This window comes from Megascapheus bottae, chromosome 5, assembly GCF_031878675.1.
Source record: "Megascapheus bottae isolate mThoBot1 chromosome 5, mThoBot2.hap1, whole genome shotgun sequence".
NCBI lineage: Eukaryota > Metazoa > Chordata > Mammalia > Rodentia > Geomyidae > Megascapheus > Megascapheus bottae.
In genome coordinates this window covers 60,200,814-60,216,676 of record NC_143513.1, presented here as the reverse complement: position 1 = coordinate 60,216,676, position 15,863 = coordinate 60,200,814, and the positions used below count along the sequence as shown (strand labels likewise).

The 15,863-nt window shown below is 34.5% G+C and overlaps 1 protein-coding gene across 1 annotated transcript in view; it reads right to left on the bottom strand.

Annotated features, from left to right (window-relative positions):
- Nucleotides 1-15,863, bottom strand: part of Cftr (CF transmembrane conductance regulator) — a 127,987-nt gene that overhangs the window by 72,304 nt on the left and 39,820 nt on the right. The window contains exons 6-12 of the mRNA XM_090332234.1: nt 14,569-14,784; nt 11,101-11,190; nt 9,847-10,010; nt 8,981-9,106; nt 5,071-5,317; nt 3,148-3,240; nt 766-768 (exon numbers count right to left, since the gene is read on the bottom strand). Coding sequence (XP_090188360.1) covers nt 766-768; nt 3,148-3,240; nt 5,071-5,317; nt 8,981-9,106; nt 9,847-10,010; nt 11,101-11,190; nt 14,569-14,784 — 939 coding nt within the window. The remainder of the gene's footprint in view (nt 1-765; nt 769-3,147; nt 3,241-5,070; nt 5,318-8,980; nt 9,107-9,846; nt 10,011-11,100; nt 11,191-14,568; nt 14,785-15,863) is intronic.

Below are 15,863 nucleotides of genomic sequence, written 5' to 3'. Positions count from 1 at the left end.
TCTTAGATATGCAATAACTATTACAAATTATGGAAACCATTTAGCCTATGTTCCTTTGGGTCTGGCTTACTTCATTTAATATGATTTTGCCCGTCTTTTCATTTCCTTACAAACAAGGTAATGTCATTCTTTCTGATGGCAGCATAGAATTCCATTTTGTATAAGTATCACATCTTCTTGATCCAACCATCTACTGAGGGGCATCTGGGTTGGTTCCATATCTTTGCTGTGGTAAATAGTGCCGCAATGAACATCGTTGTGCTACTGGCTTTAGTATGTCCTTGTTTCTGGATATTTGGGTAAATGCCAAGGGGTGGAATTTGTGGATAGGGGATCTCTATGTTTAGTCTTTTGAGAAACTGCCATACTGCTTTCCATAGTGGTTGAATGAGTTTGCATTCCCACCAACAGTGAAGTAGTGATCCCTCCTGGCCACATCCCCACCAGCATCTGTTTTTATTAGATTGATCCTGGCCATTCTAACTGGAGTGAGGTGGAAACTCAAAGTTGTTTTGATTTGTATTTCTTTTATAGCCAGAGATGTCAAGCATTTCTTCATGTGTCTAGAGGTCATTCTTACTTCCTCTTCAGAGAAGTCTCTCTTTAAGTCTTTGGCCCATCTTTTAATGGGATGGTTGTTTCTTTGTAGATTTGTTTTGGAAAGATTAAATTTTTTTTAGCTGTAGATATCTTTTAGATATGAGGCCTTTTTCTGTTGTCTGGCTAGTGAAGATCTTCTCTCAATCTGTGGATTTTCTATTTAACTTGCTATGTCATTTGCCATACAGAAGATCTTCAGTTTAATGTAGTCCCATTTGTCCAAACTTTCTTTAATTTGTTGTGTTTCTGGGTCTTTATTAAGAAAGTTTCAACCTATGCCAAGGAGACCTAATGTATCTCCAATTCCTTCTTATAAAGTTTTCAGTGTATCTGCTTTTACCTCCAGGTCTTTGAGCCATTTGGAATTAATACTGGTGCAGGGAGACCTAGAAAGATCCAAATTTAGTTTTTTGTAGGTGCTTAAACAGTTCGGCCAGCACAGTTTTTGAAGAGGCAGTCCTTCTTCACTTCTATTTTTTTGGCTCCCTTAGGTCTGTGGGTTGATTTTAGAAACTTCAATTCTATTCCATTGGTCCTCAGGCTTGTTTCTGTGCCAGTACCAAGCTGTTTTGGTTAGTATAGCTCTGTAATAAGAGTCTAAATTTTGATATTGATATTCCTTTAGCACTGTTCTTCTTGCTAAGGATTGTTTTTGATATGCGGGGTCTTTTATTATTCCATATGAAATTTTAGATTGCTTCTTCTATTTCCTTAAAGAATGACATTGGGATATTGATGGGTATTGCATTGAATTTGTAGATGGCCCTTGGCAAAGACACCCTGTTTCGTATGGTCAGGGTACATAAACATTATTATTAGCATAATATGGTTACAAATAAATATGGGTACCTGGCACCTCTGCAATTTTATTAAATACCATCTCTGCATTACAGACTAAAATATCTGATATGAGAGAATGATACTCGAGAAGAAATTTATATTATAACATTTGTGATGTTATAAGTAAAACTTGCAGCAATTTCTGTTGAGAGTTCATTGGAGAATATTTACTTTGTCTTGATGAAATCAATGTCAATGTATTCTGGTTCTAAAGGTTGTAAGTGAGACTTCACAAGACCAAAACATGGTTACAGGTGGTTTAAAAAGATAGATCTGCATTCATATGATGCTAAGAACATAATAGTTCTCAGGAATAGTGAGTGTCTGCCTATTAATAGATTTTCATGGCTGTGCTTAGAAGCAGGACTTTCATCCAGTAAAACTTGGATCAATGAAAGATTATGTTTTATTAATTATTTATCATTATAAAAGATATTTCAATAATAATGGAAAATATAGGAAAGCAGAAAAAAGTAGAAACTACTTGTAGCTGTATCATTGAGAAATAACTACATAATCTTCTCAGTTGATAGGCTACTACTCTTTCACATATATGTTTTTTCATTTATAATCACATTTATTTCTTACATTGGTAACAATCACATATGAAACTTATGTCATAAAATATTCTTCCTTAAATCAGGCAGACTAAACTCAGGGCCTCATGCTTGCTAAGCAGGTACTCTACAATTGAGCCATGCTACCAGTTGCCCTTTTTGCAACCCCATCTCATGCTGGGTTGATATGTGCTGTGATCCTCCAACATGTGCTTCCTCACATCACTGAGAACGACGAGAACGACAGGTATGTATCACTTCACCTAGCCATGTGCTGCCAGAGTTTCTAGGATCACGTGCATATGTTACCTCGTCTAGACATTGGCTGAGGCAGAAGCCAACTTCCAAACTTCACCTACTATCTGGTGAATGTAATTGTAACCCCTCTATACACTACCTCGATAATAAAAAAGAACAATATCATGGAAAATTAACAAAAAGAAATTGCAGAGTCTTGTTGTATAGTGCAGCCTAGCCTCTAACTCATGATCCTCCTACCCTGCCTGCTTAGTGCTGGACTTACAGGAGTATACCACCACACCCAGAAAAATACAGCTCCATTAAAAGTCTGGAACATATATAATCATTTCTGATAGAGAAATGTAAAGGTAATTTTAATGGTGAATAAAATTAACTAAAATGAGTTTTAAATAAAGAACATGGGTATATGCCTACATTTTGTTGTTGACCAATGCATAGACACATATTGGACTGGAACTTGGAAACAGAGAAGGTTAATGTTCATTGAGAAATCATTTAGTGTATGGAACTCAAATGAGAATTTTATGTAAATCATCTTAGCCTTCACAGCAAATTTTACAAAGGGAGAACCAGATACTACCCAAAATTAAAGCAATTCCATCTAGATGACAAGAAAGGTAAATGGCAAAGACAAGATTACAGTCTCAAATCAAAATCTGTGGTCTTTGTAGCACTTTCTGATCTGTGATTATTTAAGAGACATAGAGCCTGTGATACTGGATTTAATGTTCCTGAGTCTCTACTCATCTTCCAAAATTAATAAAGTGGTAACTTCTCCCAATACTAGCAGGTAAATTATTATTCTAGCCTTATTTTCCATTAGCATTACGTTTAGATTCACAAAGAAAGAAAGGCTCAGGTTATCTAAAGAAAAGACAAACAGTCTCACCTCATCCCAGAAGGCTGTTACATTCTCCATCACTACTTCTGTAGTTGTTAAGTTATATTCCAATGTCTTGTACTCTTGCTTTTGCAAGAAATCCTATTTGTTAACAAGAGTAATTGCAGAGTATGAAATCAAAATTACACTAGTGCAGTATTACATCTGTTTCACATTCCACAGAGCTACATCTTATATTTTAACAATTAAGTCACATATTATTCCATACCAAAATAACTTTATAAGAGAAATCTACGTTAATTTACCAAGTACTAGGATTCATGCTATTTGGAACACATCCTTTAAATATGTTCTATTTTTTTGAAACTTGTATACTAGATTTTTAATATACAATTGATTTTCTATGTACGATAACACATTAACCTTTGCAATAAACTTATAAAGTATTCATAAACTACCCACTTGTATGCTGCTATTTAGTGTCAGGACAAAGAGTGAAAGTATCTTTCTAGTGCTTCCATTATAGTAATCATTTGCATCACTTTTTGGATGCAAGGGATGAAGCCTTTTTTTTTTAAGGACTCCAGCTATGTTCTAAGAAAAGAGCTCTAACCAAAATTTAACTACACTCTTCTTAAGTTAGCTAAAAATAGGAGGAAGACTTAACTCTGTGTATTCTAAAGTTTTCATCAAATGAAGTTAGAATAAAAAGCTGAATAGCAGATCCTTGCCTGGCTTCTTCCTTTTCTTCTCCGTCTCTGTCTCTGTCTCTGTCTCTGTCTCTGTCTCTGTCTCTGTTTGTGTCTGTATCTCTGGTGTCCCTGTCTCTGTCTCTCTCTTGCTCTCTGTGTGTGTCTCTGCCTGCCCCCCCCCATCTCTCATACACACACATTCACACATGAAGAGAGATGTCATTGTGGAGTAAATAATATTATTCCCAGAGCCTATATAATTCTAAGCACTATCCACCACTGCCTAAATCACAGATCTCAAACTTACTTCACCTTGAGCAGATGATCTAAGTAAGAGAGTGAATGAACTGGGTAGAGCAGGTACTCTGTAAGGGGCTAGCTTCTCTAGCTTGAGTGGAAAAAGGCCCAAATTATAGGCATTTCCATTCTTCAAAAGAAGTTAAGTACATGGCTTTGTGCATATTTGCATATGTGTCTGACACCTTTCCATTTTTAATTGCTAGCAACTTATTGAAAATTTTAAAATTTGAAACTAAAACACAACAGATCTAGGAACCAAAATTAGGTAGTAACCACTATCTGCCACCTCTGGCCTAGTAAAAAAAAAATAGTAAATAGTGCATAAAATAAATGAGGAGTAAACAAAATAAAATAAGTATTAAATTAAAGTGATTCAACCTTTATGCTTACTTTTACTTCTCTTATATTCTAGGTTTGATGTTTACATATACATTTTTAAATTAAAACAAAATGTCTTGTGTGATTATTGGATAAAACAAGCACATGTTAATGCAAGTAACTCCATATAAGCTGAGTCTCATCACCTGAAAACTCTGCTTGGATTTTAAGCTACTTGAAGTAGCACAAAATACCATTCTCAAAAAAAAACTCCATTGTCATCCATTTTACCGGCCAAGGAAAGTTTAAGACAAGCGTGACTAAGACCAGCTGGGAAGTTTTATAACTTTCTAGAGAACCGTTACTTTTTTTTATCTGTTTTCACGTTTACAAAGTTTATTAGAGCAAATAGTCACTGATGACTTGCATGAAAGTCTCCAGACTGCAGAGATATTACAGTTTCTTTGACTTCTGAGAATCCCACAGACCATCATTTTATTTCCTCAGGCTTTCACTACCAGGGCTCATTAAACCACAAAAGGAATTTCATGCTTTAATAAGTTCAAGACCAAAAAATTATCTCTAGAGGGTTCTGCTTGCTAGAAAAATTCTAAATTGTTTCAGACTCGTGCTATATAGCTGATTGGTTAGGGCATACTACCTGTATTTTGTTTATTGCTCCAAGAGAGTCAAACCATGTTTGTACAGCCCCAGGGAATTGCCGTGTGACTGCCATGCGCAGAACAATGCAGAAGGAGATGGTTGTGAATATTTTTCGAAGGATGATTCCTTTGATGAATGCATAGGGTAGCACAGACAAAATCACCACAAACAACCCTGAGAAGAAGAAGGCTGAACTACTGAAGTATCTCATATAGGCTGCCTTCCGGGTCAACTTTAGTTCTGTTCTATAAAAAAAAATAACAAAAAAGGTGAAGGATGTTATTTTATTTTTCAAATATCAAACATATTGGAGTTTATTTTATTTTTTCAAGTATCAAATATATTGGAATGTAACATATGAAAATAAGCCCTAGAGTCTTTCTGACTTTTTATTCATTTTGTTTTGGGTACCCAGGTTTGAACTCCAGGCCTCAAACTATTTTATTGAAACCACCTCCCTTGAGCTACACTCCAGGACATCTACTTACTTGTGCTTTGATCCTGGCTCCTATATGAGCTGTGTTTTAAACTTCTCTGGCCCTAAATTACTTTATCTAAGAAGCAGAGAGTATTGAATGTACTAGTGCTTGGCATAAACAGTTGCAAATACATTTTAATTACAGATAATAATTTAATCATTGTCATATTTTCACATTTTTACTTCACTATTAATTTGCAAGATTTATGAAATTGGTGATTATTGTTTCTTACTTGGTATTTCAAGTAATTAAGTATGGAAAGAACAGTGCTGAAAGATTTATGAAACAAAAAGACTTTTGTGATTACTTAATGAATTCTTTACATTTTACAAATTCTAGCTTGGCTTTCAATAACCTTGGAAATGACATATATCACAGAGGAGTGATTCTTAAACATTACTAGGGCAAAAATCACACAAAGACATTTCTTGAATCAGATCACTTCTAGAAAAATAATTGAATAAATTTGCAATTTCTTGAAGCTTCATTTAAGCAAATAGTTGCAGGTCATGTATAAGAAATTAGGAGAATAGATACTACATCAAATCTCTCTTGTCATCAAATCACTCTTGTTTCTGTATAAACTTTTTCAGTCACACTACATCAGAGTTTTAATCTTCTAGACTCCAATGTGAATGTAAACTATTTTGAACATATATGTGAAGTTTAAATAATGCAGAAGAGAAACAGGACTTGCAGCGGGACCATAAGCAATGTTGCCATCTAGCTCAGTGACTGCCTTACAAATTGGAGTCACTTGTCCTTTCCATCCAGCTTTTTCTTAAGAAAAAAAAACAACAAAACTATAAATATAGGATTCTGAAAGAAATAACCAATAGCTGTGCTTTGACAGAGGGCATAAGAGCATCTGGTATTTAGCACTACTTCTACACACTGTGTAGTTCATAGAATCAAGGCTCCCACTTAGTCATTAGAACTCAGGGAATATGCGTTCCTAAAATATATTAATCATTGTGTCAGTCACAACACTTTGCAGGCTACTTGGAAAGTGAAGATCAGAGAATCACAGCTAGCCCTGGCATAAAAGTTCATATGACCCCCATCTCAACCAGTAGCTAGGTATGGTAGTATGCACCTGTCATTCCTGTATTATGGGTAAGTATATGGCCATCTGGAGATATAGGAGACCTGATCTTGGAAATAATGCAAATAGGGACTAGATGTGTGAGCAAGTGGTACAGTCCAAGCCTAAGGCCTTGAGTCCAATCCCAAATACAGCATGTGTGCCCTCCCCCCCACACACACTATAATATTCCTGAATACATAGATAGAATGGAGTTCATTGTGATTAGTTCCAAAGGTCTAATGTTTACCTATGTCAGTAACCTAGTGCTGATATAGATCATGCTTCTGGACTCTCACTTTGGTTTGAACTCAGTCTCTGCAAATTATAGCTATGGCATATTAAGAACTCACTTTTACCTCTGATTTAACATGACTATATCTATAAAGAGAAACACTATACCTCCCTATAGAGTTTTCAGGCTTAAATAACAGCATGGCTTAAAAGTTTTTGTAAATTTAACAAAGTTGTCAGAATTGTCAAAATATGTTGGAATAGCTGAGGAAAAAATTGGAAAAAGATGTTATGCAGAAAAGAGTAATTGATCCAAAGTTAGAAGAACCATCCAGAAGGAACTATTCACCATAAAAAACTCCTACATATTATGTCATAAAAATATTTTATCTGTTTCTTATAGAAAAAATTGAAAGTGATTTTATAACCAAAAAGCAATAAAAGGGAAGATTTGGAACTGGCCTTTTGCCCAGTTCAATTGAGTCCTGTGCTAAAGCAATCTCCCTTTGGAAAGTATCCTGTCATTCTTCTCCAGAACATTATATTTGCTCTCTTGAGTATGAGCAATTCCTATATCCCTGTATTTACGTCAGCACCTCTCAGCCTTTACAGGTAACAATTTCATGCTGGATTGTGCAAGTTACAGGTATTTGTTATCAAAATTCATCAAAGAGAAATAGAGATTAGGAAGGATAGATTTCATCTTTTAAGGAAGAGACAGGGAATATACCCAATGTTTTTTTTTTTAAAAAAGTCAATGCTACAAATGATCTGGCCATGAATTTATCGTGAAGCTTGAGGAACCAAGATAGTCTGGAAACTTCCTTATCACTTTTGCTATGTTGGTGTTTATAGACCTTAGGACAGAGCTCTCAGTTGTTATTGCAAGGAAGAAGAAGAAGAAGAAGAAGAAGAAGAAGAAGAAGAAGAAGAAGAAGAAGAAGAAGAAGAAGAAGAAGAACAACAACAACAACAACAACAACAACAACAACAACAACAACAAAAGAAAGGAAGAAAGAAAACAAGAAGACAAAAAACGTTTCCTAACTAAACAAATACCTTGAGATTTTTAATGATGTTTCTGGAAAGAAAATGCAATTCATTTTCCTGGATTTATTTCAAAATGCATAACAAAAACAGGTGAACATTAATGTTTGGGAAATAAACACTCTTTTATTCTATTTACATGGCAATGGACTTAGCATTTCAGCATTTGGTTTGTTGTCCCAATCACACACCTGCAATTCAGTGACCAGTGCCTGTCGTTTTCAAGCACACTAACTTTGTAATAATCCATATTTGTACCAAGGGTCTTCTTTTCAGTTTATGTGGTACATCTTCGGATTCGTTTTCTATGTAATTGTTAGTCTACCTTTATGAAATCTTCTCAAATTTTAATTTTGATTGTACTTTGCATAGCATGAAACTAAACTGTAAAAAAATGATTTTATGACTGCATAAATGTTCTAGCTTATATTTTTCCATAGAATTATCTGAATAATTTATAGTTCAGTCTGTGCTGACCTTTTTGCCAGAGAAAACCTATACTAATCAGAGAAAGGTTATCTGAGGTAAATGAAAACTAGACATAGATACCAAGTACGGATCTTATCTTAGTATATGACTTTCATCACTAGGCATGATTTTACCTCAAATAGACAAGTTATAAGAACACAACTTACAGTTATTACTTTGTCATTATTCCTAAATTAAGGAAGAAAAATATAAAACTTGAGCCCATCAAAATAGACAAATAATGTCAATACAATTGATTGTCAGAAATTTCAAATATGAGCTGTAAGTTTACTGAAATAGTCTTTTTTTTCTTTTATGCCAGTCCTGAGGCTTAAACTCGGGGCCTGGGTTCTGTCCCTAAGCCTCTCTGTGTTCAAGGCTAGCTCTCTACCACTTGAGCCATAGAACCACTCTGAGCTTTTTCTGAGTAGTTTATTAGAGATAAGAGTATCACAGATTTTCCTTCTAGGCTGGCTGTGTACTTAGATCTAAGCCTCCTGAGTAGCTAAAATTACATGAGCTTGAAATAGTGAGGTTTTTAATACTAAAGATACAATTACTCACAATATTATAATTTTTATAACACTGTAACTTACTGTCTTAGGTTTTCAATCATTTTTTCCATCGCTTCCTCCCAGCAGTATGCCTTAACAGAGTGAATATTCTCAATCATTTCTGAGGTGATCACAAGCCTCTCATTGATCTTTCCAGCTCGCTGATCTCTGTAAATCAATCAACCAATCAACTGGAGGATCAATAGTAAAAGCAACTCAAAGTATCCATTAAGAACTCTTCAAACTTTTAAGAAAAGCTATCTTTTGGATATTAAACAGGTGGACATTAATTTTCTTACCAAATAGATGATAGCAAAAATAACAGTGGACATTTAGTAAGTGCCCCTCTCTTTGCCTAACTCTGCAGTAGATGAATTCTATTCACAATCTGTAATCTTTCTGATGGTCATTATCTCCATTCTGAAAGCTGGATGAAAACTACGTTCAAGCTGGGATTTAAGCAAAGATCCATCTGACTCTGAAATTTGTGTACTTGCTGTTACACTCTTGATGACAAAACTGTACTAGTCCTCTAACACAAGCAGTGCCGAGTGTGACTGATTAACTCTGTAACAGCTCTGATGATCTGTGAATCAGAATTGAAAATCCAATGAGCTCTGTTGGCTTTCTCCATGCATTCCACCAATTCGTATGAGTATATGAGTAACCATTTTTACCTAAATCTTACAAACTATAAAAATGCACTGAATATTGGCACCAAGAAATTCTGTAGACCGACAAGCAATAAAAGTCCCATTGATACAAATATTATTTAGACTATTGAAATAATTCACTTAAGATGACACTCCATTAATTACAGTTCCGTTCACAGAGAAGTCTTGCTTTTATTAGAATAGGCTTTTTAAAAAAAAGGATTTAAACTCCTTTAAGTTGTAATAGATTGCTACCTGTACTTCATCATCTGTCTTCCTAATCCAGCTTGGGCAAGAGCAAGGAGTATAAGAAAAGCAAGCCCACAGAAGGCAGAGGCCTGTAACAAGTCCCAGAGTAGCCCCATCAGAAGAGTCACTTGTAAAGGTGCAATCCACACAAAATGTGCCAGGGCAAGTCCCTGAAAAATAAAAACACAGATAAAGTAAGTACATGCTATTGTCCACCCTCAAAATGAATCATAGCTTCTGTAAACAATTCATGGTTCTGAGCACATCAAAACACAAGTGTTCATTAAATGGTGGGCAAAGCAATGGGAGTAAGCAAAAGAAAAACCTAGGAAGACCCTAGGATCTCCCAAGGTGAAGCCACTGCAACTCAAAGTATGTCTTTATTCAGTTGAATTTTGAGATGGAGTGTTTTAAGCATAATATCCAGAATTTATTTCAAATAACACTCTTTTTGGATAAATCAAGAGCCTCATTCAAACATGAAAGAATAAAGAAACTCAGTCTATACCCAACTGCTCATCTCTATTACCTGACAGAGATATTGAGAAATGCATGTTCAGTTCAGCAGTAATTTATTTAGCACTTGCTATGGGCCCAGATCAATCTTAAACACTAGAAATAAAAAAGTAAGTGTAAAACACAATGTCTATCCTCAAAGACCTTGAATTAACTTGTCACATAAGACAAACTAGAACAAGAATTCCTCTGACTATCATGTTCAGCCAAAGCAAATAACCAATTTCAAGTATTAAAAGAAAGCAGGGCCAGGCATTGGTAGCTTACACCTGCAGTACTAGCTACTCAGGAGGCTAAGGTCTGAGGCTCGAGGTTCAAAGCCAACCCAGGCAAAAAGTCCACAAGACTCTTATTTCCAATTAACCACCAGAAAAGTGGAAGTGGCACTGTGGCTCAAGGGGTAGAGTGCTAGCTTTGTGCTGAAGAGCTCAGGGATAGTGTCCAAGCCCAGAATGCAAGCCCCATGGCTGACAAAATAAATAAATAAAATAAAATAAAAGGAAGCAGGGTCTGATAAGGATTAAGGTAGCTTAATAAAAGAAAATCAAGATACTGTAACTTGGGCAGATCCATCAGACTGCAAAATGGCACTGCGTCACAATTTACTTTCGCAGTTTTCAGAAATACACAAAGTAAAGGATGGAAAATGATTAACCACCGTTCTGTTATCTGATTCAAACTTTGCCTTTAGGAAAATGCTATTTCTAAAATAATTCATAGGAAATTGAATGAATAGGTACATACTTCATCAAATTTATTCAGGTTGTTGGAAAGAAGACTAATGAGTTGTCCAATACTTATTTTATCTAGAACACGACTTGATAGCTTTAAAGTCTAAAAGAAAAATGGAAAGTTAGATGATATCAATAAATAAGAAAAATATATTTATAGATAATATGTAATAAAGCTGAGGAGGGAGGCTGAAGGCATTCATTTTAATAAAAGTGATGAAAATTACTTTATATGAATGTTGTATCTTCACTGATATATAACTATTTATCTTGACAGCAAATATTATTCTGACATACTTCTGCTTGTATTATTTTCCAGCATATGGACACTAGAAACTATTTTTTGTCTTATACAGTAGGAGTGATGTTTTATTTAAATGCTCATTTAGAATGTGACTTGAGGATTTTGATTAGTTTTGTTTGTTTGGGGTTTGCTTTTATTTTAAAGGATGGACCTTAAATCAGAGATTTGAAATTTAAAATGACATTAAACTTTTCACAAAGTCCTTTACTGAAATATTTGAGTAAAATTACTGTTAAAGTAAGTAAAAATGTATTGCATGGAATTAAACCATTGATACTTTTGTGTAAGATTATATTAACAATACAAAATGTCTGTATTACCAAAAGAATTCATGAGATGCTACATCAGTAGATAAAGTTAGATTTAATTTTTACCTACAAATTATTGATTTAAAATTTTTAGAAAGATGAATTAATCATGATTATAAATGATTACAAACACACTAACATAAAATAATACTTTCCCTGTAAACTTTAGTAAGAATTGCTTTTCTATTATGTAATATAGACTTAAAAGAACACATCTAATATTTATTCCTTTCAGCTGAATTTATTGCATATATATTGATCACTTAGTAGATATAAATCACATAGTCAACTCTTGGGTATTATGTTTACTGAAAGAGAATTCTTGCCGCAAGGCAACCTAGTACATAAATATTTAAGAGTGATATGATTAGTGAGTTCAGAAAAGTAAAAACTAATAGAGTTATTCAGAGAAATTCAACATTTCTACAAAACTGGGAAGATTTTTTATAGCAGTGGATCTAGAATAATTGTATTTAGATGAAAAAAATATCGGAATAGTTTTAACATGTTATAAAAGCAATCTGCGATGGGGATAAAAATTTATTGAGCTGGATTATATAACAATGTAACCACTCAGTATACATTTGTAATATAATATTATCCTGTGAATTTGAATACTGCATGAGGTGCAACATAGAGCTATATGCACAATAAGCTCTAAGTGATTTTTAATATTTAGCTATCTATACATTTTTTAACCCAGACAAATGCATTTTTGTTTTACTTAAATTCATGATTTCAAGTATAATATGACTGTAAGAGTTTAAACAAAACAAAAGGTTGTTCTGCCATAAAAGTTGGAATACTGTAGGAGGTGTTTTACCAGTCCCTACCATGAGGGTGAAATAGGTTCGATATAGCAAAGGAAGAGACTAATAATGAGCCAAGTCAAGGCTACATTTAGGAGCCACATGAATATGCAATAGAATTCTTTTGAGATAAAGCAAACTGGTTAAGAGCATGGATATGTACTAATGAGAAAGTAATACACACCCAAGCCTTGATGTTTATATTAAGGTTTTGGATCTGAAGCATATATATATATATATGTATGTATTGGAGTTGAATTTTACATTGGGACTTATTTACAAATTAATAATGTTCCTGGTTTGAATGCACATCCACTTTACCTCATTTCTATATTTAGATACTTATTTCTTTTTTTCAATGATTGGAAACCCTTCCACTTCAGAGACTCTAATTTACCTATTTTGAAATTTTTTAGTCATTTTTATACAGTGTTTTTAGGCCTCCATTTTCTTATCCATGAAATAAGAATGATGGTACCTCCTACTTGGAGTTCCTGGAAGGATCGAATGGTAACATATATCTAAATCACTTAGAAGCATGGTATGAACATTCTCAGATACTATCATTAAACTAAATCCAAGTCTCTTTAAATGCAAGCAGTATAGATTCTACAATCCAAATAATGTCTAATCATTTCTTATGTAAAATTTCTGGATATAAATGAAAGGCTCATTGAGTTGTTGCCCCTGTTTTCCTGAATCTTGTAAACTGGTGAGATTTTAGATGATGAAATTTGGTAAAACTATTGTCTCTGATTTTTTTTCTCCCTTGCCTCCATAAAAGGCTTTTTATAATAATAAAGTATGGTTATCAAGGTTTTACTGCACAATTGACCTTGTGTATGTGTTACAGGTTATTTACTAGGAATGATTTTTAAATCCATAGTGTTATAAAGCCCACAATGTAAGGTTTTTACATTGGGGAAGATAAAAGCAAGAATAAATTAATATTCAAATGATTAAATCAACAAACCTTTCTTTGATTGAGCCAAACAGATATATGCTGAAATGACCTTCAGTTATGTTTGTCATGTAGCTCAGTCTCATGTTAATACTCCTAAATCAAATCTGAACACCTGTGTTCTTGTCTTGAAAATACATTCAGAAAAGCAGAGTAAGTTCTTATTATTTCAAAGCATATACTGAACTTCACAGAGTGACAAAGATCTAACTCAGAATGAGGAAGTGGGTCAATATTGCCAGTTGTGACTGTGACACCACTTGTGACACAAGTAGTGTGGAAATATTTATTGATTGAGTTCTCATTTACAATTCTATATTATGCCTTTGTCCATGAGTATAAGCACAGATATTTTACCAAAAGATATTGGATCAATGACTTTCATGCAGCCTGTGGGGGGCTTTATTGCTTGGGGTATTTTTTTGCCAGTCCTAGAACTTGAACTCAGGGCCTGAGCACTGTCCTTGGGCAGTGCTCAGGGTAGGGCTCTACTACTCAAGCCACAGTACCCTTCCTGCTTTTTACATGTATGTATTGGTATAGAGGAATCAAACCCAGGTCATTGTGCATGCTAGGCAAGCACTCTACCACGAGGCCAAACTCCCTACCTCTGTGTGCATGGAAACAAAGCCTTAAAAACATTTTTTTAGATGTTGGCCACAGATATGGCTCAGCACTAGAGCACTTGCCTAGCATTTAGGAGATCCTGAGAGCAGTCACCAGCACTGTAAAAGCATAATAAATGAATAAGTAATCCAAAAAATAATGACATGCCATAAAATAAAACCTAAAATATAGGCAGTTAGTTTACAGAGGCACTTAGTAATTACCAGCTGAAGAAAACTGAGATATCAAGGAAAACTTAAGATATTCCTTCTTTCTCACATCAATGAAATTACCATTTCATCATTTCTCCTTGCCTATATTAGTTCACTATCTAAATCTGAATATTTAAGATAGACCATTCAGAATACCAGGGGAATGTGCAAGCTAGCTCAGTACAGCATTTGCCTAGTATGCAAAGTTGTAGGTTAAAACTTCAGCATCACAAAAAAGTAACACACACACACACACACACACACACACACACACATATTACCTTCTTATAAATCAAACTAAACATAGCTATTCTCATCTGCATTCCAATGTGGTGAAGACCAAAAATGGCTGGATGTAGGAGCAGTGTCCTCACAATAAAAAGTAGGCATAAGCCTATGGCTAGGTAAATGGCAATAGATCGTTCTGCTTTGTTATCTGGATCATAGGAAGCAATGATTCTTCCCAGTAAGAGAGGTTGTACTGCTTTGGTGACTTCCTGCCAAAGGAAAAAAACAAATTAAATTACATTTCCTAGTCTTAAAATGAGTTCATAATTTCAGCAAGAGAAGTTGTTTTATCTTTGAAGGATGACTTAGAAGGCTTATAAGAGGAGTCAAACCATCAATAAAAATCCTGAAATTGTTTTTTACTATCTGAACACTATGAAATAAAGATGTGATTTTTGGTTTGTAGCAGAACAATCTGGAAATAAGCTTATGTAGAAAATATTCACTAAAAAGGCGAGTGAATTACAGCTGTAATGTCAAAGTGTACTTTCTAAAGTAATTTAGTAATTAGTAGTTTCTTTTATGCAGAAATAAAAGTTTTCTAAATATTTCCCATTTGCTTTCATAATAACTTTGGGCATCAGGGTATGCATTATTATTTTCAGTTTGCAGATGAAGGAACTGAGGTCAAGAAGATCAAAATGACTTGATAAAACTTCAGACTAGAATTCTGAAAGGTGCTTTGAGCAATGGCTTTATATTCATGTAAACCTAGCTGCTCAAAGCAAGCACTACAAAGCAGAGATGGTGATAGTACACCATACCAGCACCACTGGTGGTTTTAAGTTAGCCACTTTTGGTAGCATTCCTTTGACAGTCTGTGTTGTGTGTTGGACCACCATGCCAGCACCACAGGTGGTTTTAAATTAGCCACTTTTGGTAGCATTCCTTTGACTGTCTGTGTTGTGTGTTGGACTTTAGCGAAGGAATATCCTGGAAAAATTCTACCTCAAGCCAGTTTGAATACCTCATCAACTCTTGAAAAGTCCTCAGTCTCCTACTAAATTAAATGCTCCATGCAATGCCTTACAATTTCTGCAGCATATGTAGGATTAGATTTGAACCCAGAAGGAATAATTCTTAACCATCCTTCTGAAAAGCCTTCAAGTGAAAAAGACATAATTTGCTATTTGAATAATAAACCAGTAAAGTGGGGTTCCACAGTCAAACTCAGCAAGTTGATGATGCTATTCTAATCGGATTTGTTTCAAATAGATATTTCTAAGTCTGATTGCCACCAGTATTGCCTGACATTACTGTCTCACTCCTTAGTTTTCTGTTTTCCATT